The sequence below is a fragment of the Neopsephotus bourkii genome, unplaced genomic scaffold (assembly GCF_033783945.1).
Source record: "Neopsephotus bourkii isolate Nb327-2 ecotype Australia unplaced genomic scaffold, CSIRO-AGI_Nbou_v1 NB_1760, whole genome shotgun sequence".
Classification (NCBI taxonomy): domain Eukaryota; kingdom Metazoa; phylum Chordata; class Aves; order Psittaciformes; family Psittacidae; genus Neopsephotus; species Neopsephotus bourkii.
The window spans coordinates 7952074-7979142 of NW_026902234.1; the positions used below are offsets into that span (position 1 = coordinate 7952074).

The following is a 27069-nucleotide window of genomic DNA, read 5'->3' on the forward strand; positions in this document are numbered from 1 at the left end:
ATCTGTAGAGCAGACTACAGTCTATGAGTGAGCTTTTTCTAGGACACTTAGAGAATGGGCTTTTACAAAGCTTATCCAGCTATGTGTAACATTTTAAAGAACACCACACATGTATTTCAGATCACATTCAAAACACTGTATTTTAAAATACCATGATATTTTAGAGAGAATAACAGTTTAGTCCACATAAATGTGACCTATCAAGTCATGGAGTTACAAATACACATCCAGTCTGCCATTTTTAGTTTTGTGCAAATTAATTTACCTAAAGTAACTCCAAATCTAGTAAAGTGTCAAATATCCAACCTCCAGAGTTACAGAACTGAAGTTTTTCCACATATACTTGAAATTAGACTTCCCAGTTTTAGTACATTTATTTTTTATTCAAAACAAATCAATCTGTAAACAACTGCCGTAGCAGCAGTTAGCAACAAAAATGGGTGACAAGTGTCAGTCTTCCAGTATAACTTAAGCAATGCCCCTTTTTACTGTCAACTTTTAATCAGATATGTAAATAAATACAAGAACTAGCACAAAGAAAAGTTGCCACTGTAAGAAAATACATTATATGCTGTGATTTGGACAAAAATATCATACAACATTGGCTGCATCATTTGCAGTATGAATCTGACTGCTTAAAACAGCTTGATGCTAAACAGTTAAACCTTTTATTGGTGTAAAGGACTATGCTTTTACTCACCATCAGAAATGTGTTTTGAAATTAAATTTCCTACTAGTATATTGAACTCCTAGATGTGAAAATGACTTAAGTCATTTAGTGAAAGAAGATACCATAGGCACCATAATATATATATATATATATCTTTCTTTTTAAACAAAATCTGGTGATGAACCAGCAGTAACAGGATGAAAATTAAAAGGCACATTCAGGCAAAAGATAATCAACAGAGTTTGCATGATGCCATATTTTAAAAAAATAATTTATGCTCTGAATAAGTGATTGGATCAGGAACAAATGTTCTGGCAGATTCTAATCTGTCAGAAAGTAAATTTTGTACAAGTTGTGCAATTCAAATTACATAACTATATTTTAAATACTGAATCTTGTTTTGTATTTATGTTTGTATAAGGCTTATAACCAAGTGCACATTAAGAGGACTGACTACTCAAAACCTCTTGTCTTCTGAGTGCATAGAAATACAATGAGCAACGAAGAGATTTCTTGCAAGAAGATGGATACTTGTATATGTGCAAATCTTAATCAAGTACTTGAGCGTCTTTCAGGTCTTGGAACACATTTCATAATGGCAGCTCTCCACAGGGCAGGAGCAAGTAGAAGGCTCAGAGTAGTCACACTCAGAATGAGAAGGTAGACCTGAAAATTGCAAATAAATGCCATTACCTCTTAGTTACGTGGTAAACTTAAGAAGAGATTAGAAGTTTGAGGAGATCAAACTCTTCTAGACAGTATGTTCAGGAGAGTTCACCTGTCTTCCTAGCCAATTCTGCATACTGCTATCAAAGCAAACGAGTGCATGCTCAAATAATTTGTTTACCTGGTTTGAAGATACAAGTACAAAAACAATGGTATGACCTTATACAAAACAAATTATTTACATGTACAGTGAAGAGGTCAATTTTGAAAGTTCAGTGTTTGCTAACAGGTCAATGGCTAAATACCATTTTATTAAAACAAAACCAAAACAACAACAACAAAAACAAAACCAACCAATCACCACAACAACAAATATTACCATATAAACCCCCCCAATCAAGCTGTTGTGGTTTAATGATACATTGGCTAAGCTGAGTACTATTTTATACACTAAAAAAAATCCCAAACAAAAATCCCTTTAAGTCATACCGCACATCATCTGAAAGAATGATCTTAGCTACGTAGTCTGAATGAGTCTTATAAAACAGCAGGAAGTAGTTTTAAGGTCTCAAACAGAAGAATGACTTACGGAAATTTTAGAGCTATATAAACCTGTACATAGATAATAACATGAGAGCTGCTACAGAAAAAAATGAGAGCTTGCAGGCTTCCATGTGCAGTGGGTGGGCCCCTAACCTGCTTCTGTGATTACGTATGGGTATCTTGAAAACTATAGACAAACATACAATATTTATAACTCCTAATTATATGCACGAATGAACATGAAAATCAATCACCTTTGCCTACAAGTGAACAGCATTGTGTAAGTTTTTCACACATGCTTTATCTGGAATAGCTTCCAGCATTATACAGCCCACTTGCTCACACAATGAAAAGCTTGTGGTGCCAGCAGAGTATTTTTGTGAGCAGAGATACAGAGGAGAAACCAAACAGCACTAGAAAATGAGGTCAGTTGTTTTAGCTCCATACTCATAATTTACTTAATTTCACAAAGCAGACTTCATCTTGACGAAAATAATATTCTTACAGCTTCTATATAAAACTAAGTTTAAGGTTTCTTTCCTGGGTGATTTTTTTTTCATGACTACTGAAAAAGCTGGTTGTTTCTTCTGCAAAGGATTTAAAATGACCAAGCTTTGCAGGTAAAGATTACAAGTTTGCTTGTTTGTTTAAATGTTAAGGCAATTTCCACTTCACCATCTCTGCTTTCTAGCTCTTATTTACTAATATTCACTTACTCAAATCCTGTACTCTCAGTTACTTCTTTCTATAGCTGTATCAAGATTTTAAAAGCAAGGGCTTCTCAGTGACGCAGGTGCTATCTACAGCTCCCTACTCAGTTAATAAAGAAGTTGTAAGAGCAATTAATGTAAAGCATTTATAACTAAGCTGTGTAAAACTAACTATTTAATATTTTAAAGTACAATATGAAACAAGTGAAAAACAGAACTAAGAACCCTGTCAGGGACATACATGTCTCCAATTGTATGGGTTGATTCTATTTGTTAGCAGTTGAGAGATACCAGTGTACTGGTATTTCACATACCAGTCATTATATTTCACAGTATTTCAAATACAATGTCATACAAAACACCAGTAAGTTTGTCAGATGCAAACCCCGAAGTTGGTAAGTATAGAACAGCTTACCTCCCGAGATATGATCCCTGCTCTACGTGCTCTGCTTCCCAGAACAAAAGAGAATTCACTGACTTGTGCCAGTCCTGCTGAGACAATCCACTTGATATACTGGCTGGTCTTTGGAAGAATCAGAGAAAGGACAAGCACTGCCAAGACAAACTTGAAAAGCAAGGTTTTTTGGGGGTTACTGTGGGTTTGTTTTTTAAATTAAAAAGTGCAGTAAGTAAAATAGTTAAATCTTTGTGAGATATATAGCATCAAATACAGTAATTCTGGACATAAACTAGTGGACTTCTAGTGTGTCTTCTGTATTAAGAAACAAATGTACATTGAACAGTAAAAATTAGTATATTGTTTACTATAATAAAAACATTTGATAGCATTGTCACAAATTCCAACCTAGATAGATGTTTCTCTATGTGTAGCTTACTTTTAACATTAAATATAATCTTTTTTTTTTTCCCCTAACACCCTAAGCTTGTTCTATCAAACAAAGCTGTAATATTTACTGTTATATCAGATGTTCAATTCTTGCACAGAATTTTCATTACGGCATGCAGCACAAAGGTTATTTAGACTATTACAAGATTAAAAAAAGAGGAAAAGAAAATACCTTCATTATGACCACAGACAGTGTAAGGAATAGTAAGACTGTAAGCTCATATATTACAAATGTGGGGAAAACATGAAGTCCTAGGAGGAAAGAAAATATTTCAAAGTTTAAGTCCACTATCATACTATGATAATTTTCTGAGTTAGTAAAAGATTTAATTGCAAGACTGTATTCAAAAATAAACAAAAAGCCCTAACATAGCTACCAACTCTACCTTCTTGATCACTAAAGCACTTCCTGCATTTATCCAACCATTATTCCTTCAGAGAGGTTTAGCACAAACAATATTCCCAGCTGAGTTAAACTGTAGATGACTGATGCACGAGCACTTCATTTCTAAAGTTTCTATCTTCCACACCAGTCAGCAATCCAGGATCTGAACTGAAACATGCCTCTAATGAGAACTATAAAAATACTGCCGGAAAACAATTCAATTGTTCTGCATAATGACTGTAACATACACTTTGCTCACTGTTTCAACATTGTTGTACTGCATGGTAATGGGACTATCACTGTGGAATGATCATATTTTGCACTGCATAGACTATAGAGCTACATCAGATGTAACTGTTTGATCCCATGACCCTCACTTGCCAACGCTGAAAGTCACCTGAACTGGAAAAGTCACTTAGGACTGGAATCAGTAAAAGGCAGAAAATCCCCCTGCACAGCCCTGACAATTAAGGAATTATATAAAACTCCATTGCTGCGAGGTTGTTGCGGTTTTGAGTGTGGGGTTTTTTTGTTGCTTTTGTTTGTGGGGTGTTTTGTGTTTCTTTGTGTTTTTTTTTGGGGGGGGGTTCTCTGCCGGTGGTTTACTTGGGTTTTTTTTCTTCTAATTACTTGGTCATTTTAATTCAATGAATATAGAAACAAGAACCATAAAGAACGCAGAAACTGAAAACTAAATCCTGCTAATATTAAACATAAGAAAAAGAAGTATTTGTTGGAGAAGTCCTAGAAGAATCTAACTCACAGCTGACTAAGTCCATGTTTTCTTCCTATGGTATGAGGAACTTCTGCAGGCAAACATAACTCTTATCTTTGGAACCTTATTCCTTTTTCTTAAAAGCTCTTAAAAAAAGGAACCAAAATAATGGTGGTGTTCCTGATAAATCCATAATACTTGGCAGTTCTCCAACCAAGTTATTTCTGGAGAAGGACAAGAATTTAGCTTTCTAAAGCACGAGGCATGTAAATCAATGCTGTAGCTTCTTATTTTAATGCAAGGCAAGTTTTCACTAGTTTTCCCTGCCCCATAGTGCTGTAAAGCCAGAAGAACTAGAGAGCTAAGGGTCATTTTCCCTTACAGTAAATTCACAGTGTATTGTGGATGGAAATGTATGTCAAGTATAACAGAGATTTTTATACAAGTACTACCTAGTTAGCATGTATGCACCCTGTTTTATTTCTTCATTTCTTTCCAACTACTGAAGTGCAAATGTAAAAGACTATCAGAATAACGAAAGAGATGGCAGAGTAAGAGGGGGAAACACCATACCAAAAAAAGAAGTCTAGTATGTGCACACATGCTCATGGAGGGGAAAAGCAGTTTTTGTACTACGCACATTGTTAATTCATCTTTAAGTTGGTCTCAGAAACACACATGAAAAGCAACTAGATAAATACAGCCTGTAACAATGTCACATTTGATAAGAGGGCCAACTCTGCCACATCTGGGATTAATTATTCTAGAAGGCTGTAAATATATCCTAGTGCTTTCACCGCTACTGGTGGAGCTACCTTTTCAGTCCTGCAGCAGACAAGCAGTCTGAAGTCCATTTGAACTGCTGCTTGATATGGAGATTATTACCATATTTCAAAGAGCTGAGGCACAAACTACCACAGATTTCTGTACCAATCCAGTGGAGGTGAGTGCCTGCAAGGTGAAGCAAGCCTAAGCCTGCTACTTACACTATTCTGAACAAACAAACATTCCAGAACACAGACAAGTTTGGGGGGAATAAATTCCACCACAGTGGATTTCAGGGTCATTACAGACCTTTGCCTCGGTCCTAGATGAAAACTTAGCATAAAGCCAGAAGTCGTATCAGACTGCTATACAAGCATATGAAGCCTTCCTGACATCAATGTCATCAGAAAGATTTACCTTCATGGACAGAAGGTGCATGAATATGGCCATTTTTTTCAATGGGTTGAATCATACTTTGTGACAACGCTCTAGAGTCACTGTGGACTTGTTCTCCAAAACAGAAGAAACATATCAACGAAGTAATTAAAAAACTTCAGCACCAACATCAGGTAGCATGTGGCATGCTAGCCTGTGTCACCAATAGCTTGGGTATTTTCTGTAGAGCTGAGCATAAGCCACTGGACTTCAATCCTAAGCAGTGTTCTTGAATAACTAGAACGAAGGCCTTGGGGTAAAGGTAACCTTACATCAACACTGAGGCAAAAAGCACAATTCACTCATATAAGCTGGTATGTGTTCTTCTTGTGGACAGTTACAGGCAAGATTTTGCACATTTTTATTAAGTACTTCTTTCTTAATAAGTAAACTCCCTCCCACCCTCCAATTAGACTGAGTCCACCAATCTGCTAGATAACCACTAAACAGCATGCAAAGATCCAAATGTCATGACCAGATCCAGTGTCAAGAAAAGGAATCTTGGAGATCCTTCTTGGCAAACAAGATTACAGAAACTACAACCCCACTGGTCAAATTTGAGCTAGTAGAATTAATCCTGAAACATCTAGTTCAAGATGCCCGTGCTCATCGCAGGGGGATTGGACTAAATTACCTTTGAAGGTCCCTTCCAACCCAAACTATTCTAGGATTCTGTGATCTTCAAGATATCACTCAGAAAAATGACGCTACTGATACATTCGGATGCTGTACCTACCGAGACTTAATGAACCTAAGACCACAGCTAGCAAATGCAGTAATTGCTACAGCTGTGGCTAGCTCATTAAGTAGCAATGGGAGAACCCAACATTCATGTCTACCTTTCTGCAATGAATTCCACTGTCAGACCTGAGAGCTCGAAACCTCCAAGTTTCATTGTGTTTCAGTAGGACAACAAAGCATTAGAGCTGGATTGATAAAAGAGGAAACTATGTATGTCACCTAACAAATTCCAATTGGGAACTTCCTTTGATTTCCCTCAAATTCAACAGAAACATTAAGAGGCTTATCAGAGAAACACTGCGTGCATGTTTGGTCTGGACAGTGGTAGTGCTGATGCTGACAGCATCACTCCACTTCTGAAGAAAAACACTGCACCATTAAAGGGTTTTCAGCATGTTGCATTCAAGGTCCAATGACCATGAGATTTATCCAGAAGGGAAACTTGGAGCCTGGCAAGTGAGTACATCTGTACAGTATAGTGAGAACACTCAGCTTTGTCAGTCACCGGAACTAATCTGCCTCCTCACCAGTGGCAGATAGGGTCCTTTATAAAAAGCATTCAAAACAAAATGATGCAGGTGTGGAAATGGAAGGATCCAAGTACTAGGTACCAAAACAGAAACAAAAAAGAAAATTCTCAAATTCTAAAGCCCAGATGTTCTCTCTGAAATATTAGTAAGGATGGAGGCCAACAGGAACTTCCTAACCTCAGCAGATTGCATAGAGTCAGAAACCTTGAAGAATGCACACAGGCTTAAAGGGAATGTACAGATGGAGAGCAACTCCAAGTGCAGCTCTTAATGCCTAACTGCAAAGGTGTACTATTCCCACAAATGCACTAATACACAACTTTGAGAGAAGTAGGCAATCAGGTCATTCTAAGGACAAGACCACTGTTACAGATACTACACAAACAAGTATTGTTCAACTCAGGTTTTAGGTAGGATTTCTGTAGTAAGGAGGATTTCTGTAGGATTTTTGAAGGATTTCTGTAGTAAGAACACATAAGTAGGCATTTAAGATAAGCAACATAGGAACTAACTTTTCTAAATCACATATTTACAGTCACTTTTCAATTAAGACTTTTTTTTTCCTCTATTTATTCCTTTAGTATAAAAAAATTCTAGTACTGCAGTAGTGTAGCATCCACCTGAGGATCTCAAGTGTTTCTGCTCTCTAGAGTAAGATGCTCGCTGCATATAGCAACAAGCCTTCTTACACGGGGGGAGCGAAGAGGGAGAGGAAAATCTTTCCCTATGGCTTTATATAATTTCAAATAGTAAATCTATGTATTTATAGATGCATATAGTTTGCATTTGTACATGTAAAAAGTGAAGAGCAAGCAAGAAGTGTTTTTTGTATTAGACTGCTTTTAAAAAAGTTTAAGGAATACTTTTTATCCCACTTGGGTTTTTGCAACATCTCATCGCTCCTTTTTAAAATCGACCTCCTTGCCAACCCCCAGAACTTCCTGTTAACCACAACATTTGAAAGCAACTGAAAGTAAAGGTGGCAAGGGTGGGATAATGTTTATTGGGAAGGAGGGGGTTTTAGTTTGCCTTTTTTTTTATAAGTTCTATTTTTTTACAAGCAACTGTTGTCACATCTTGTCAGAGGCCACAGCTCTGATTTTTTAGGTAACTTTCTTCAAAGTCAGGAAAAACACCCATTTTCTGTAAAACCATACAGACTTCTCAGGCAATTTTATTTACCTTCTCACAATTATAATGGTAACAGCAGATTAGAAAAGATTAATTTTTAAATTTCTATAACAGAACTAATAAAATTATTTTCTTACAGTATAATTTGGGTTATGTGGAATTCTGCCAGCATACCAACTGAGGTCTTGCAATTTTCTTGTACTCTACACCAAAGTCTTATCTCTAGTCTTAACTTATGCAGTTGCAAGAGTATAGGGCAGTATTTTTGTTCAGTCCTTTGTAAAATTAACTTTGCATTTATAACTGTCATGTTTTGTATCCGTGATAACACTATCTACTCCATCACCATCTTAGTGAAATGCAACTTGCCTGTGAGTATTCAGCAATTACTCATCCAACACTGTCAGTTATAATGGCCCAAGAGTTTTACTGTATCTCACCACTTTCCTCCCTTTATTAAAAGGGTAAATTATTCAAATAAACACATATGTTACTAAGCAATGTGACTGATCAGCATAAGCTATTATCATGGGCTGGGTAAAACAAAAATCAAGACTGACAAGCATAACACCCAAACAAAAACCTTTTCCCCTTAAAATTTTTAGGAATGTGTTTTAAATAGTGTGAATTCAGAATTTACCGTAAACTCTCATTAAAACAAGAACTGATAGTACATCATGGAAATTGCTTACAAAAATGAATGTTACACTTAAAATATTACCAAAGGAAAACCAATATTGTGGTCACTTAACAGTTTAGTATTTTAATAAAACAAAAATCTATACCCTCTCCTCAATTTGTAGACACCATTTTTTCCTCCTCCCCCACATTTGTAGGTTAATGCTATATTTTAATAAAGTTTTATTAGTAGTTACCTATGGATGCAAAGAAAATGATGGCAAGAAAGTCACGTATTGGTTCAATACAGGACATAATCTCCTCAGTAACCATGTGACCCTGAGAAGAGATCAGAGCTCCGGCTAAGAAGCATCCCAGCTCCATTGAAACATCCAACAGCTCTGTGATCTGTCAAGGAATAACAGAGAATCTATTGCTGTTCTCTAGCCCCAAGTGACTATACACCATTTTACAGTAAAATTACAAAACTACATTAAATAACGTAGGAAATTACTGTGTTGCTATGCAAGATCAGTAAGCTCAGTGTATTTCAGTTTTATGCAGTATTGGTTTTATACAAAAGATTGACAAACCTTTCATGTTTCCCCTCCATGTTACCTCCTTCCCCACAAAAAACATAAGTAAATTTCTTAATCTACATTGTAATGCTGTGTGTCACTTAAGGATAGCATCTGATTTCACATGAACAAGGAAGACTGTAACAGCTCTGGAGTCAGACTTACATAATACATGAAGCGTGTAAGAACAGCGTATTTTCCAGCTGTCAAACACAAGGGAAAAAAAAATAAAAATCAAAGGCTTGTAATTTGGAAGAATAGCCTCAATTTAGCAGAAGTCCCAGATATAAATTACATGTTATTATTGTGAACTGGATTTAAGTGTGCCTGTGTCCTTTACTGAGTAGGGATGCATTTAAGCATGTGAAGTAAACTGCTGAAATGAAGCCCGATATCTGTTTGAAAAGACTGCTTCATTCTCTTTTATTGTGTGAATAGGGTACTAGAAGGAAGAGATGAAACACATACAAAGAGACAGAACTAAAAACAAAGCAACTGCTTTAGGCAATGCTCGGAACATTAAAATAAGCAAGCAGCAGTTTTAGTAGGTATAAAGTATTTAAACTAATGACTTTGAAACTATGCTGCTGCAGATGGTCATCTTACTGAGAAAGCTCAATGCTATTAATATTAATAGAAGACTGAAGATTTATTTCCGTACTAATTTGGATTAAGCAACAATACACTCAAGTATATTTATGGACAACATTCATCACATCTTGAACAGTGTTACACTGTAAGGAATGAAGCTAGAACTCAAGTGACTTGAAATTAATGGAGGAGAGCAAAAGATACAGTAAACAAGTCTGCAAGCTATGCATAAAATGCCACCTAAAAATAAACCCCAGACTTTTGTGTATTGAAGTATTAATGCCCACGTGCTCATCACATAACTCCAATAGTCCATAATTTATTGCAAGACATATAAGAACACGAATGGGTTTTGTCAGCTAATGTAAATAGTTGCTTATCAGGAAAACCCAACAAAAATAACATTATAACTTTACTCTCATTTTAAAAGAAAAGGAGTTTTAGCGCTTTTTTGCCACAATTTGAAGCTGTCAAGGTGGAAGAAATATATATTTTAAAAGGCTTCAAAATCACCAAAAGATGAATAAGATAAACAGTTACAAGTAGGAAACACTTAAGTTCTTCTCCATCAAGCATTAGTTGTTTTAGAAGTCACAACCTATTGAGTATGACTAAAATCCAATATAGCCTCTTCGAATAAAGTTGGAATTATTTTTACTATCCAGCTGTAACACAGATACACTTAAGTATTATCAGCTGTAACAGAACTCCAGATCAAAACTTTTATAGCTGACATTTTAAGTATTCCCACGTACATGCTTAGGTTGCCATGTAAGATGGGATTTAGCAGATTTTGTATCAGAACTGCCTGATACTGTGCTGTTGTAAGAATCACTATTCAATCAGGGAGCAACTTAAGGGTGAAACAAACATGCTTGTTCAGAATGCATCTGACTTAACTGGAGCAAACTCTATGTCCATCTGGATTTGCTCCCACCACATAAAACCTGAATTGCCATTCCTTCACTCTATGACAAGTACGAGCTCAAGGGCCTGGTAGATAACGAGGCAGATTTTGCTATTTCTTGTCTGCTCACTAGGTAATACACAACTTAATGTCTACAAAATCTATAGGTCACTCTTAAGAAAAGTATGAAGTGAATGAGAGGGCAAGAAGAGAACCAAAAGTTACATAATTTTCTTAACCCTATCCCCCCTTCTCAGGTTTCTTCTTTTGATTTATATTCAGATTTATACAGACACTCCTTTCACTATTCCCATCCTGGTCTCTGGCTGTCTAGTAATAGTAGCAATAAGGCGATACACTTCCTCATATACTAGATCTGTAGCTTCAGAGTTTATTATATATAACATGTGGGTGCACATACACACACACTGGAGAGGGTTTGTTTTACTGGCAAAAAGGCATTCTCAGCAAAATTCCTTAAATAAGCAAAACTTGGAAAGTATTTTGCATTTAAAATTCCCTTTCTGCTTGCATCATTGTTAATATTTCGCTTTCAGCAAACAGAGCTCTAACAATTACTAATCCCTGGGCACTGCAATGTCATTTCCTCAACTCCTACATTACAGAAAGCTTTTTCAGTCAAAATTAAATTAAACGTTTTGTCAGCTTACATGTTTTTCCTAGTACAATTTAGTTTTCTGTTGTTTTCAAAGGTCCCATTTTACTCGAATTCAGGAAGGACTGCTTTGCTTTCACTCAAATATTGGATTTTTACGTTCTAACGTTCTACCAGAGCAATAAATAAAGAAATAAATATCACTGCTATTATGTGTTCCAGTTGAATTTCCACCATTTGTTCAGCAGTTATTTTAGCTATATTTTCTAATAATGTGTATCTTACTGATACTGTAGTCATCATAGAAGCTTAATGAACATGGTGAGCCAGTAAATTTAAAGAAATCCCTGAAGGAAATAAATACATTAGAATTCTAGACTTTAGTAACTTAAATCTGCCCAAGAGTAAAGAGGTGAATTCTAAGCTTGCATTTTGAAGAAGCCTTAATGAAAATAGAAATAATTTTTAGTGATCATTCCAAAATCTCCATCTCAACTGTATTTTAATAATTAACTAGAATATTTGAGATTAAGGAAGAACTGTAATCTTCTCCTTTTAATTGACAAAAGAAGAGTTCATAAGCATGTTATGAGCAATTGAAAAGTATTCTAGGCAAACAAGGAATGACATTCCTAATACACTGCAGGAAAAAGTATGTACATTTGCTCATATAAAGTACTAACAGCTATGTTTTCTTTTAATCTTTTTAGCATATAAAGTAAGCTGGCAATTTCCCTCCATTTGCTGCTGTCATCCCAGGTTAACCATAAGGCAGTCAAACTGAAAGGCACTTCTTCCCCACCATGTTTATGCACAGTCCTATGAACATATAAATATAAGTGCTAACCTTGTCAGGTCAGGTTTTATTTTTTCCCCAATTTCTTAGGAATCATTCAGCAACATAGTTTAAAAACATATCAAAACTGACCCCTGTTGTCATGCAGATACCTTAGCAATTCATTATCAGAACAGTATTTTAAACAATTCTTGTCATGTTTCTGTACATACAGAATGTGAAAAACCAACACGACACCAGTGAACACTCTGGCTGACTTACAACATATTCTTCAACTCATTGTGGTATGTACTTCAACCTAAAAGTACCAGTTTGGCCATGGATCCTAAATGGATATTTCAAACCATAAACTAGATTTGCTTACGTTGTGATTCAGGAGAACAGTTCCCCAATTAAGAAACAAAATGAAACAAAACAATACAAAACAAACAAACAAAAAAACCCCACACAAACCACCAACAAAAAAAAACCCAACCAAAACCAGTACCTCTGTAACTTAAAGCTCAAAAAGGAGTTGCTGAAAGTGTAGTAATGATCTACTGAACCTTCGTTTCTGCTGACAATGTGATACATACATGACCAAAAGACGTACAACTGTGTCTGAAAGTCAACTGTACTTTTATAGGATTTGCACTTGACACAATCCCCCTACCCAATCTACCTAACCAGTTGAGGGACAAAAGGGAGGGCAATTTCAGTTACCTCTGAGAATACATGGGAACAGAAAGAGGCGTCTTCAGCTCCAAACCTTGGTAAAATATATTTGAAATTGGTTATATCTCTTTTACTCTCAGTTAGTTTATCAAGACGAGACAAAGAACCTGTTTCAGATTTAATGAGTTGCAATATGTCTCTCAAGTTTTCTAAATGAAGCGCAGAGTCAGCTTCGGTTAAGACCACTAAAATATGCACTCACTTTACAAACTGAAAAGCTCTTTTAGAATTACACCAGTATGGAAAATTCTGTGTTTGCACATTATTATACAAACTCTGTCAGTATTTAGGCCTAGGTTTTCCACGGAAAAAGATCTTTGCAGGAGCCACGGCAGTTCAATTGTTTTCCTACCTGACACCCAAAAGCCTAAATTTATCCTTTACAAATACATGCATCATTTTTTCAAATAAGATTGCCATCCCTCATCCTATGTTTTTCTTCCTGACATAATGCAGCATCTATGCTTTATACCAGTTAAGATTTGTCTTCCAGAAGATTTTTTTTGTTGAGCTGGTCTACTGGACAATCAAATATGTTTTTGCTTTGCGTTGGGGTTTTTTCAGTATTATTTCTCTTTAAGCCTTTGTGCTCAAACTACAACTGGTAGCATTACCATAATGGATGTATCAGTGTCAGGGAATATCAAGCATCTCAATTGGTTCACTGAGGTTGCATGAAGTATCTTTTGTACTGTTCCTTTTGATACATTATTTATCAACTTTAAAAGGAAAGTTGTTTTCACTCAAAGTACACAAAATATTTGTTTCCCCCCGAAACGCTTCCCATGCTGAAGCAGCATTCTGGTTTTGCAGTATGAATTCAATACACTCAAACATATTCTCCCACCTTATATACGTTAAAGTCAGTAGACAAACTGCTTATACATTTGATAGGTGATTTGGGCACAATACACCCACTTCAATCACATGAGTCTATGTAGGCCATATTTTTAATGAAAGCAAGGCTTCTTCTAGATACCGGGGTATTTTATGCAACTTCTGTGGTTTGGTTGTTGTTTTTTATTCAAGTTGTTATACAAATGTTACGTCTGCTTGTTAGGAAGTAAAAACTAGTTTTGTTAATTCTCTTATTATATGGCACATTTGGAATATGAATAGGTGTTTAGAGGGATGGCATTTTTCATGTATGCAGAAGACATCAACAAACTGTAAAGCTGTGCTCCCACTAACTTCTTTCTTAACCTTCTCCCTGAAGGAGGTGAGCTTTCTCTGTTGGACCTGCAATAAAGTAAATGCCCCATGAAAAAAAAAGTGCAGGAACATTTTGGGATATTTTTTCCTCAGAAAGTCTCAGAGGACATAACAATCTGCACATCCAGGATAAGGAGTTTCAAACCCACAACATTATTAGTGACCATCACATTCTGTTCTCCAGCAAAATAGTTTTTCAGAGGGCTAAAACATGAGATAGAAACAAACAGAAAGAAAACCCAGATGAAAATGAGCCAAACACAAATGGGATACTAGAATCTGTGAATCTTAAGGCATTTCTCTACTTTCTCAGCTTCATTCCAAATAGTTATATTCCCACAGAAAATTATTTCATAATAAAAACCACATTGAAAATTTGCTATTGAAAAGAATCTTGCAAGCAAATGTCACAATCGGACACTATCAGTATCTCAAAAACCATCCTAAATTATTTTCAGAAACACATGAAGTAGCCAAAATTAAAAGTGAAATCACAATTCTTTAATTGGCTTAAGTTGCCAGCAGAAGTTCAACTGACTGACATTCAAATTTTATTTCTTCTTACTCATCTATGCTGTAATGTATGAATCATCTGTGCATTTAGGGTTTGTTTAAAAACATTTTAAAACCAAATAATTAACTACAGAGGTACACGGGTACACAACAGTAATTGTGATGGCTTTTGTGATACTGATGCAGTCAGCTACTGCATGTATCAGAGTACTTTTATTAATTTAAAAGATTACCGTTAACATAAGGAAGATGAATGCAGTTATTCCTAGGATGAGGATTTCTTTATTCCCTTTGCTTTCTGCATGTAACTTGCGATAATATGGTCCTATGAGGTAAGTCTTTATAACAAGACATATAAGAAAAACAGCGGCCAGAGAAAAGAGAATTTGACCAGTCAGTATCAGTATTCTCAATACTTCCTTGAAAATGCTGGAAGAAAAGAACAAACAGAACATTTCTTTCAAGTGCTCTCATGCCTCCCAATCAATTCCCCTTAAGTGAAAAGATCTAATTCCACAGATGTTCAAAACTGAGTAGGTACAGCAAGATATTTGGATACCTTAGTAAACAAGATGAATACTAAATCTGCCAAGTGCCCAGCAACCTCTTTTACAGCCTAGAATTTACTTTTTTGTGTTGACTGATCATCAAGGTAAGTTATGAGGCTCAATAATACTACTGCATAGTCTTTGACGAATATATGTCTTGAGGTAATAAAGTAACCAAAGAAATTAACTTATTTTTTTACAATAACAAACTTTTCATTACAAATTTCAAGTACTGGACAGGACTAAGGCAGCTAGAGCAGAAAGAATATCCTCATGCAACATGACAAGTACAAATAGTAAAGGGAACTTGTAGAACAGAGTGAATGTTTTTCATGAAACTGACATTAATTGTAGCACTTATGCATATTGGCAATCTACATACTAACTGGAAGGGGTGGGGGGAAGATATGTACAGTATTTTTTTTGTTTTACCTGGAATATGTGCTCACTCCTACTTGAATAAGTGTAGGCATGACAGCTATAAATAAACCAAGCTGCACATCCTGCATCACCAACATGCCAAGTAGTACGCTGCTGTAGTCAATATCCCCTATACACCAGCAAAGCAGTCATGGAAACAGTCATCAGAATCTATGCATGCCTGCAGTGCTCAGAAACTTAAGAAATAGCGTAATCAAATGGAGGCTAAATGCAGTTCTCAATGGGTTGATACAATTCAAAGCATTCTGTTTGGCTTCCCCTCCCCCCCCAGTAAATAATTTAAAACATTTAGAAAGAAAATATTTGTAAAGACATTAAAATATTATAAAGAATAATAAAATACATTAATGGGAAGCTTGTGTTACACAATAAAAGTATAGACTTTGCTTAGCAGTTAAGCACTAGCTATGCATTTACTGGAACTCCTTTCATGAAAATATACAATCTTTAGACTAACAGACACATGTAAGACCCAGCATGCATAAAGTATACACTTTGCATCTAGGCATTAGAATACAAATATTCTAAGGGGTGGGAAGAACTTTAATGCAGTATCCGTTAGGGAGGTTTACATGGAAGAAAGCAGGATGGCAAAACTGCTGAAAGAAACAATTAGAAGTCCTTGAGAAGCTAGCAATATGGCACTTAAAGGTACTTCTCTGAAGAGCTGTTCGCTAGGAAAGACTCCCTGCACTGGTCTTAGTTTGCTGAAAAAGGGTGTGAACTATTTCAGTTAGCCTTTCTGCCCTAATCTGATGACAGACAGGTTACCATGCTCTTAAAAAGCCTAAGGAATCCAGGAAACCCCTAATCAAGTCAAATTTTAACATGGAGAGTACTAATAGGGCTACACTATCTTTCTCCAAAGATGACACCTCATAAAGAAAAAAATACACAACACTGGTCAGTGTTGAAGGACAACAATCACTTGTAAACCAGACCTAACAGTGGTTTTTGTTTTGTTTCATTTTTAACCAGTTTCTCATAATATAACACTACAACAGTCCATATTTAAAATCATACCTACCTTCTTTATCACCTCGAACACTACCTGCAAGAAATCTTGACACCAATGGAGTGCTTGATAAAGATAAACAAGTGGAAATGAAGACACTTTGTGTTGGTCTAATTTGGAGCAGATGTCCCCATAGCAGACCAAAGGCAATCATCAAAACCGTCATATAGCAGGGTCCTTGCAAAGATATTTTCCATACCTTGGGAAAAAAAACAAGTTCTCATAAGAAAGACTGATAACACTTTTCTCACTGATAAGTTACAGTGATTTTCAGCGCAAGTAAGCAGTGATTTGGGGCTGCAGTGCTGGGCCACAGAAGTAACAGACTGTCATCCTATCTACGAGGCACAATAACTTCAGTTATTAGTTATTGTACCTCGTAGATACTCTAATGAACCAGAAGACTCATTATCAGAAATTAGGTAAATTTTCCAGAGCTCACAGACAAACCAAGGGCCAAAGGTCCAGTATGGGTTCAAATGTATTGAAATCATCAAATGGAAAGCCAGTTACTTGATGTGATTCCAGGGTGGGGAAAAAAAGGCAACAGCAAAGACCATCAACAGTACCAGCAGCCCACTCCACACTAGTGTGCATATAATTACTAGGTAGCAATTTATATACCAAAGTTTAGGAACCTCAAATTATTGATTTTTATCATTGATTTTAGATGGACTAGAAACAGACCAGGCTGAATGCCCATAAATTTTAACACTCTTCAATTAAAGCTTTTATGAACTCACAACCATCAGTTTAGGAACAAGTCACATGATGAAACTCTTTACAATACATGCAGTCTTCACGTATTTTGCAGCAGTATTTTCCATTATTAAAATCTAGCTCATTTATGAGATAACTTTTTTTTAAATTAAGACCAAAAGAAGATTGTAGCTTTCTGCTGAATCCTGATGGCCACATCATGTAATATTCTAGATTGTCCTAACACACTTGCAGAATCAGTTTATCAGCCAGTACAGCATGTATCATCAAATCAAAATGCAGAACTTGACTGAATTTTTTTACAACAGGACAGGCAAATGTCACTGGATATTCCATAACAGCAATTGCATGCTAAAACAAAGCAGAAATGGATTGCTATAAATTGTGTAAAATTTTTCTAGTAATCAAAAACTGTTTTACTAAATGAAGAGAAATAGCAAAGAGGTTTCTTTGAAGACACTGAACAAATTATGTGTTCTGTTCTTTCCAAAGAGTCAAAGAGCAGAAGCAAGAACCATATCTGTCTTTACAAAATGTGCAAAAGTACACCAGTGTATTATAGGGAGAGTGTAAAATCCTTAAAGATAACTGACAACTTGAACAGTAGCAATTAAATCCTGTAGTACAGAGGTATTATACAAAAATACCTTTCTTAATCTTTCAGGAGAAAACTCCAGACCAACTAGAAAGAGAGTGAAGAATACACCGAACTCTCCTAATGTCTCCACCTGTACAATAGACTTAAATAACAAAAAAACAAACAAACAAAAACAAACAAAAAAAAGAATCAGTGCACAGCAGTCTACTTATAATACAAATTTTAAGTCCATTTATAAACCAAATAATTTATTCTATATCCATTGTTAGTTCTGTTGCTAGTTATGTGACATCAGAAGTCCCCTCAACATCTTTAGGGTTGAAACATTTTTCCCCCATCACCTGGCTACTACTAGTTAATTTGGTTGGATAGTGCTGGTCACCCTAAATGCACATACATTGATCCGGGTAAGCTTGCTTGATTGGTGAAAATAAATAAGTTACAGTTCATGCATATACTATTTAACCCCCAGTGTTTGCATTCCAGAAGTTACTTTATTAGTCTATTGGTATAATCATTCTGCTAGACTGTAGCTGCCATTCTGCTATTCATCCTACAGACTCCATGCATAAGTCTCTTTGACCAGTACAACTACCAGCCTTTGCACTTCAGCAAAAAGGGCGCAACAGCAAGAAAAGTGGTTGTCTTCCTCTTCACAACAGAAAAATGGGGCTAGATCTGGCTAGCAACCTGTCACCAGTGGTGTTCCTCAGGGTTCAATTCTTGGGCCAGTTCTGTTTAATATATTTAGCAACAATCGGGATGCAGGAGTTGAGTGCACCATTAGCAAGTTTATTAATACCAAACTGGGAGGTGCTGATCCCCCTCTCCTTGAGGAACAGGAGATCTAGATAGATTGGAGCATTGGGCAATGATTAATAAGAGGAAATTTAACAAGTTCAAATGCTGGACTCTGCACCTAGAATGAAGTAGTGCCAGGCAGAAGTATAAGCTGTGAGAGGGGTGGCCGGAGAGCAGCCCTGCAGCAGAAGATCTGGGGGTGCTGGTGGACAGCAAGCTCAATTAGATCAGCAGGGTGCCCTGGCAGCCAGGAAGGCAAACCACATGCTGAGGTGCATCAAACACAGCATGACCAGCTGGTCAAAAGAGGTGATTATCCTGCTGTATTCAGTGTTGCTGCAGCCTCTTCTTGGGTACTGTGGGCAGTTCAGAGTCCCCCTGTTGAAGAAAGAGGTGAAGGTCCTCGAATGTGTCCAGAAAAGGGCAACACAGCTAGTGAAAGGGCTGGAAGGAATGTCCTGTGAGGAACAGATGACGACTCTGGGTTTGTCTAGTTTGGAGAAAAGGAGGCTGATGGGCAACCTCCCTACTCTCCACAGCTTCTGGAGGAGATGTGCAAGGGAAGGTACCAAGCTCTTCTCCTAGGATCCAGTAACAGGACTTGTGAAAATGGCTCAGAGCTGCACCAAGGGAGGTTCAGACTGGACATGAGGAAGCACTTCTTTACTGAGAGGGTGGTCAAAGCCCCTGGAACAGGCTTCCTAGAAAGGCAGCCAATGTGCCAAGCCTGGTAGTGTTTAAGAGGCATTTGGACAATGCCCTTCGCGTGCTTTAACTTTTGGTCACCCCTGAGTTGTTGAGGAAGTTGGGCTAGACCATCACTGTAGATCCCTTCCAACTGAAATAGTCTATTCTAATTTAAAACCCTAACACTTCTTTTCAATGTATTTACAGTCCAGAGCAGAAGAGGACAGGATCCATCATCAATAAAAGAAGTGGAAATGGAAACTATCTTCCCTGCCAGATTAGCATCTGGCTGCCTCCTCAGTTCCTCTGACATTCCAACATTTTTAAGACACATATAACTTAACCAGACATTACCATGCAACCTTAACATGTGTTGTTTTGCCTGCTGGCTTAAAAATCTGTTAATGCACACCAGACCACTAATCAAAACATGTGCAATATCTCACCAACCACAGCCCACTGCTTCACATGAGTTTGTAATCAGGATACACGTGACAGAGCTAAAAAGGTTCATGAAACTTCAGGAATGTGAGCAGGGGACAGGCAAAGAACTAAGGTGACTAGGACAGATGAAAGAGCTACAGAGATGCAAAATAACTCTCTAGGAAGCCAAGCTATCCTACTCAGGGAATTACTTGTTTTAAACACTTCCTCCACTGCTAACACTTTAATGTTTAAATAATTTGGCTCTTAAATGTGATGCTTTATGGTTAAAAACAAAAACAAGAAAACCCCACAACACAAAACCTACAGCTTTCACTTTCAACAACCACTTATGTCATGATTATATTGAATGAAAAATTGAAACAAAAAGTGATTTGAAGACCTTTAAGTTTCAAGGCCTCCTTTTACAAAGGTCCGGGCTTGGGGATTTGTTTTAAATACATCTGAGCTTGGCAATACCGTATTCTTTTAAAGCTACTTTTAAAGATTTCAACAAATGAAATCACTCAAGAAGCAACTTGCATACTTACCTTTATACTATTTAGTCCTGAGGGTCCCAAGAGTACTCCACAGATGATATACCCAAACATGGTTGGCAATCCTATTGTTGTGCACAGCCAGCCACATGGCAAAGACAACATTCCTATTGTCACAATATCCTAAATATGCAAGATTTACAAATGCATTAATATAAAACACAAATTTATGCTGAAATCAAAGTGGGTTTTTTTATCCTTTTATTTCAAAGGATAAATAGCCTGTAAAATTAAACACAGAATATTGCCCGTGAAAAGAAAACACAACTTCAGTAAACTAACCTGAACACTTTGCTGTAGGTGTAAACACTGTGGTTTTGCAGATGAAGCATCAGAGGTACTGACCTTCAGTAATTGGCAGCTTTGGGGATTTGTAATCAATTACTAAATATTTCAAATACATTAGAGAAAGTACACAGTTTCCTGGGGAACTGTGGGGGGAAAGCCACTTTGCATTAAAATAAAATGGTGAAACAGATCCATTTTGGTTTGGTTTTCATTAAAAAAAAAATATCCAAATAAAGTTATTCTTTATGAAGCACAAATACCATAAAAACCCATGTCCATGTAGTTTCCTGCATCCCTTTTCTTCCATTACAAGGCATTAAGAAGTAAACTCTCTCTAGTGACAACATGGAAGCAGCTTGTCAGGCACAGCAGTAGCTTGTTTTAATACTGCAGTCTAGGAAAACGGATGGTGCCCCAAAAGTGCAACAAGTTAAATCAAATAAAACCAGAAATGATTCATACAGCATCACTGAGTCTTAAGAAGACTGTACTAGAAGTAGGGAACGCATTGGCCAGATCACCAGTAGACAGGGGAATCATGAATGTTAGGGTAAGTTTAGAAGGAAAAAAATGCTAAAACTGTATTCAATCCAACCAAGCAGTACTGGCATCAAACTAGTGGGACTCAATCTTACCAAAATGAATGACAAGAATGTCTCTAAAATTATTACCTTTATGAAATGATGATCAGCACGAGGAATGGTTGAATCTCTGGGCTTGGTAAGGATATACTGATTGTTCTGGGAATCAATAAGCATGCTAAGACCTAAGTCATCCTCTACTTCTCTTTTTGAAGTATTGCTTTTGGAGTTGGCTTCATCTTCTTCCACTCTTAAAACTGCTTCAAAGTTTACACCTCTTACCTGTAAGAAAAAGAAATGGGGAGCGAGAAGGGGGGCTGTCAACAAAGTATACAGTAAAAAGGGAAAGATTATTAGCTGTGCTTAAGTTGCTCTAGAACTTGCTGACACCAATTAGAAATACTGCAGTTTCTTCTTAGAGAATTCTTTCAGTCTCTTTATCAAAACTTGATGCCCATAACTGAAAAGGTTATAATTTGGTTTACATTTTAGAAACAAAAGTTTTTCCAGACCTCTTTAGCCTAGTTGTCCAACCAAAAAATGCAAAGCCAGGATTTCACAGCTGTAAAATTGCAAACCAGGATTTCCAATTGCATCCAACCTGAAATGTTTGTGGGGTTGTTTGGGGGATTTTTTTAATGCTTTAACATATTTAGAACACAAAAGGTTTGATTAAAATAATTTTGTTCAAGAGAATAAAATGCTGCGAGATTACAAAGTGATATTCAGTTCACAAAAATCTGAATCGACTGTGTTCCAAGTAAAGAAAAAGTCACTGTCCTGTAAATTTTAAGAAGAGAATAAGAAGGTTTTATCTAGGTCTGTCTTCACCGATTGTAATTACAAAGTGGAATACACTAGGATGACTTAATTATTCAATGTATTTTTAATAAGGTAGATTTTACAAATATTCAAAACCACTTAAAGCTGTTATTTCTTTTAGATTCCAGTAAAGTAGGTTGCTGTCATTGCTACGACTGACTACAAAACATTCAATTTTTCTGGATTGCTGTATTTTGCCCAAGCAGCTCCCCAATTTAATGACAAAGTGCATTCACATAAGACATCTACAAAACAGGCTCCTGTTTACTGATTCCCCAGCATATTTCCCCTGATTGTTCAGATAAATACTGCATTTTCAATATTTAACCTGTAATTTTTACCCTTTTTTTCTACTCCTTACGTTTCTGTAAAGGAAACTTTTATCATGGGTATGACCTCTTCCCCTGTTTTTGTACACCATGCAATATGATAGGCCTCTAAAGAACTGGAAGTCACTAAGAATCAAACAGAGGGGGGGGAAATAATTTGAAACAAATTATGAAGCCTGCACTTGCAGCCGAGGAAGCCAGCCTCATCCTGGGCTGCATCAAAAGGAGCGTGACGAGCAGGTCAAAGGAGGTGATCCTGCCCCTCTACTCTGCTCTCATGAGACCTCACCTGGAGTATTGTGTGCAGTTCTGGTGTCCTCAACATAAAAAGGACATGGAACTGTTGGAACGAGTCCAGAGGAGGGCCACGAGGATGGGGACTGGAGCACCTCCTGTATGAAGACAGGCTGAGAAAGTTGAGGCTGTTCAACTTGAAGAAGAGAAGGCTGCGTGGAGACCTCATGGCAGCCTTCCAGTATCTGAAGGAGGCCTATAGGGATGCTGGGGATGGACTCTTCATTAGAGACTGTAGTGATAGGACAAGGGGTAATGGGTTAAAACTTAAACAGGGGAAGCTTAGATTGGATATAAGGAAGTTCTTTACTGTAAGGTTGGTGAGGCACTGGAATAGGTTGCCCAGGGAAGCTGTGAAGGCTCCATCCCTGGCGGTGTTGACGGCCAGGTTGGACAGAGCCTTGGGTGACATGGTTTAGTGTGAGGTGTCCCTGCCCATGGCAGGGGGGATGGAACTTGATGATCTTACGATCCTTTCCAACCCTAACTATTCTATGATTCTATGATTCAGAAGCAAAAATAGCTGCTTCAAACATCAGCATTTCAGCTGTTGAAGTGAGAGGCTGATTGCCATTTTTATGCATTATGAAAATTGTCTTTTCATACTTTTTTACCCCGAACCTATCTTTCTAGATAAATACATATAGTGTCTTTACCTCCCTAAGCTTCCCACTTACCAGGCTATTTTGCTTTGCAGAATGAGGTGTCCATTGCCAAGTCAATGAGACCAAACCATGTTTTAACATTTTCAGCTGATGGGGAAAGGCAGGAGCAGCTGCATGGCATGCACATTCAAACCACTGTCACAGTACTGGAGCAAAGAAAAGCTTCCCTACAGTCAGCAAACATGAAGAACTGTTTCTAACCAGAATACACAGTAAGTATCCAATCCTACAGTTTTTCTGTCATCCTTGCTTGTGACTCCCTGTCTCACACCCTTACTGCTACTCCAGGGATACTAAAACAGAGCTCAGAGGTTACTGTTAAATGTTGGCTCTGCAACAAAAAACATACTTTACACTTTCACACTGGAATTACTTCACTGTTCAGTGCAGTGTTCCCTTCTTGCAGAGGACTATTACTTTGCCTAAAACCAAAAGGCTAATAAGCCAACATCTGTTCTAGGATCTTCTTGGGAATTTCATGTTACAACATCAGCAACAGTGTTCACTAAGCACAATTATCTTATAAACTACATCAGCAGTGAAACATCTACTTTGAAGCTCTGGAACTCAAATTCATAAGGAGCTTGTTGTATGTTCCTTTGTACTTGGGAGCTTGTGTGGCTGGAATCTAACCAAACTTCACTGCACTCATGAGACCTCACTTGGAGTATTGTGTACAGTTCTGGTGTCCTCAACGTCAAAAGGACATGGAACTGTTGGAACAAGTCCAGAGGAGGGCCACGAGGATGATCAGGGGACTGGAGCACCCACTGTAAGAAGATAGGCTGAGGAAGTTAGAGCTGTTCAGCCTGGAGAAGGCTGTGTGGAGATGTCATGGCAGCCTTCCAGTATCTGAAGGGAGGCTATAGGGATGCTGGGGATGGACTATTCATTAGGGACTATAGTGACAGGACAAGGGGTAACAGGATAAACTTAAACAGGGGAAGTTTAGATTGGATATAAGGAAGAAGTTCTTTACTGTAAGGGTGGTGAGGCACTGGAATGTGTTACCCAGGGAAGTTGTGAATGCCCCATCCCTGGCGGTGTTGAAGGCCAGGTTGGACAGAGCCTTGGGTGAGATGGTTTAGTGTGAAGTGTCCCTGCCCATGGCAGGGAGGTTGGAACTTGATGATCTTACAGTCCTTTCCAACCCTAACTATTCTACGATTCTATATGCATAACATAGCATAGCTTTCTGTTGTATTCTGTCCTGTTCCATTCCAGTCTCTTCTGTTCTATTCCATTCCATTTTATTCCGTTCCATTCCCTGCTCTCACAATGAGTTGTACAAGGAGGAGATCCTTATCTGAAATGCCAAGGGAATTTCAGCACCAAAAGCACTTTCAAAGACACAAATGAGAATGGTTACAGGTGGAAAAAGTATTTATTTCTAAATGAAGTTATTTGATTTAGTTTAGCTTAGGTAATCTTAGTCTGTTTTAGCTTAGACCCTTCAGTTTAGCTGGAAAAAAAAAACCTCCCTTGCAGCCTGACAAAGTAAAGCCAAGGCAGGAGCAGTGCCGTGGTGGGAGAGCAGTACAAGAAGAACCCAGCCACAAAGGGCCAGGAAAGACCTGACAAGGGGTGGTGCTCAACACTCTAGAGGACAGCAGCAAGTCCCAGGGCCACACTGGGACCACCCTGGGAGTCCAGAAGGCTGCCTCCCCCTGGATGCGAGGCACAGGATGCATGGAGCATGACCCCCTGCCTTTGGGACACCATGACCCAAAGGAGCCCCATAACAGGGCTGGGCTCAGCTGCAGAGGAAGGCAAAAAAACCCAGGGAAGCTTGCTAGTCCAGCCTGGGGGAAAAAAGCCCTTTTCCCCCCCAGCTGCAGGACATGAGGGGCCACCTTCATGGTGCATGAGCACCAGGCAATAATGCAGCCAGAATGGATCAGAGGAGCCCTGACAAGTGGTCATGCTCAGTGCTCAGAGGAAGGCAAAAACCCCCAGGGACCAGTGCCAATCTGCCCCAGGGGAAAATTCCTTCCTGACCCCAGTGCTGGCGATCGGCTACTCCCTGAGCATGTGCGCAAGACCTGCTCCTGGCCCACATGCTGGTTGCGCCCCTAAGAGGACAAGGGGACACTGGCACTGCCTTTTCTGCTTCCACGTGGACCCATCTCAGGAGCCTCCAACAACAGCAAAATGCCATTGGCCTGATGAATCCTCACAGCAAGGACGCTTCCTGTGCTTGGCTGTGGGAGCTCGAGAGCACTGGGAGAGGGCACTGAGCCACCTGCGCATCCTTTATCTTCTGGCTACTGCCACTCTCTCCCCAGGAGATGAGGATGGTGAGCTCCCCAATGACTGAGGCAGGACCCCTCGATGATGCTTTGAGCGTGGCCCCTCCAGGAGCTGGAACTGCAGCACAGAGCCTCCCACAGCTTTGTGCATCTCCAGGCGTTCCCTCCTTCAGCACCCCTACAGGCAATTCCCCAGTGCCCACCAGATGAGGATGGTGGGTCCCCCGACAGCTGAAGCAGGATTTCCATCCATCTGATGAGATTTGAGCATGGCCCTTCCAGGAGGTGGAACTGCAGGAGAACCTCCTGCAGCTTCATGCAGCTTCAAGTGGTCCCCCCACCAACCCCCTACCCCCTTCCAGTAATTCCCCCGGTGCCCCAAGGACTTCCTCTCAGGTACCCTCAGGCTGCCAGCCCTGTCCTGGTGGTGGTGCTGGGGCCTCTAGCAGAGGACACAGGAGGATGTTGCCTTATACTGCCCCAGAACATTGTGATGCTGTGTTGCAAAGTGCTGGCACTATGACACAAGGGTGACAGGGCACCTGCAGCCCTGCCCACTGCAGCCCTGCTGTACCCCTTCACCTAGCATCCCTTGGAAAAAGCCTTTGGGCTGCTGGCCCTGAGGCAGTACCTGTACCCAGGAAGCCCAGGGGGATCTCCCTGTCCATGGTGGCCACACACTGGGCATCGCTGCAGGGTGTCCCTGTAAATAAATCTGTGTGTTCAGACTGTATCCATAAAGGCTTTTATACCACGTACAGTCATTTGACTGTGGCAATCCCAAAGGCGAAAGGAAAGGGGTTTGGGTTCCCTCTGCAAGAACTCTGCAGAAACGTGGAGAGCATACAGCATTTCCTCACCATTCCTTATCAATACACCAATTGGCATTTGCGACTACACTGCTTATGGTGAGGTGTTCTTGGAAAGGAGAATTCAAGAAATCTCTTCTGCATTTGTTACACAGTGTAAACAGCACAAACACAGCCAGATTGTACAGAGCCCTGGGTGGCATGGTTTAGTGGGACGTGTCCCTGCCCATGGCAGGGGGGTTGGAACTAGATGATCTCAAGGTCCTTTCCAACCCTAACTATTCTATGACCCTTTGAATCAAAATTCAAAATGTACCAAATATCATATGAAAGCAATGAAATTGGATAAATACATTTCTCATGTAGTGGAGTTCAGAGTCTAGTTCTAGGTCAGAAGCAGTATTAGGAAAAAAGGAAAAATGTAAGATTAAGACAATTATGGAAAACATTTTTTTTCTGTGCAATATAAATACATGACAGTGCATATTTACTTTTACAAAGCAAAGGAAATTGGAAAAAAAAAGACTATGCTAGAAGAGCAAGAGTAGATGGCACAGGT

The 27069-nt window shown here is 38.5% G+C and overlaps 1 protein-coding gene across 3 annotated transcripts in view; it reads right to left on the bottom strand.

Annotated features, from left to right (window-relative positions):
• Window positions 1–121: 121 nt before the first annotated feature.
• TMCO3 (transmembrane and coiled-coil domains 3) overlaps window positions 122–27069 on the bottom strand; it is a 37179-nt gene continuing 10231 nt past the window's right edge. Inside the window, exons 5-14 of one of the 3 annotated variants that reach the window (XM_061377713.1) lie at window positions 21433–21624; window positions 20468–20596; window positions 18055–18147; window positions 16700–16886; window positions 15664–15781; window positions 14917–15112; window positions 9014–9164; window positions 3609–3688; window positions 3005–3154; window positions 122–1336 (exon numbers count right to left, since the gene is read on the bottom strand). In XM_061377713.1, the coding sequence (XP_061233697.1) occupies window positions 1223–1336; window positions 3005–3154; window positions 3609–3688; window positions 9014–9164; window positions 14917–15112; window positions 15664–15781; window positions 16700–16886; window positions 18055–18147; window positions 20468–20596; window positions 21433–21624 (1410 nt within the window). In that variant the 3' untranslated portion in view covers window positions 122–1222. Of the gene's footprint in view, window positions 1337–3004; window positions 3155–3608; window positions 3689–9013; window positions 9165–14916; window positions 15113–15663; window positions 15782–16699; window positions 16887–18054; window positions 18148–20467; window positions 20597–21432; window positions 21625–27069 lie in introns of those variants that run through there. The other 2 variants (XR_009729140.1, XR_009729141.1) reach the window with 2 other exon arrangements.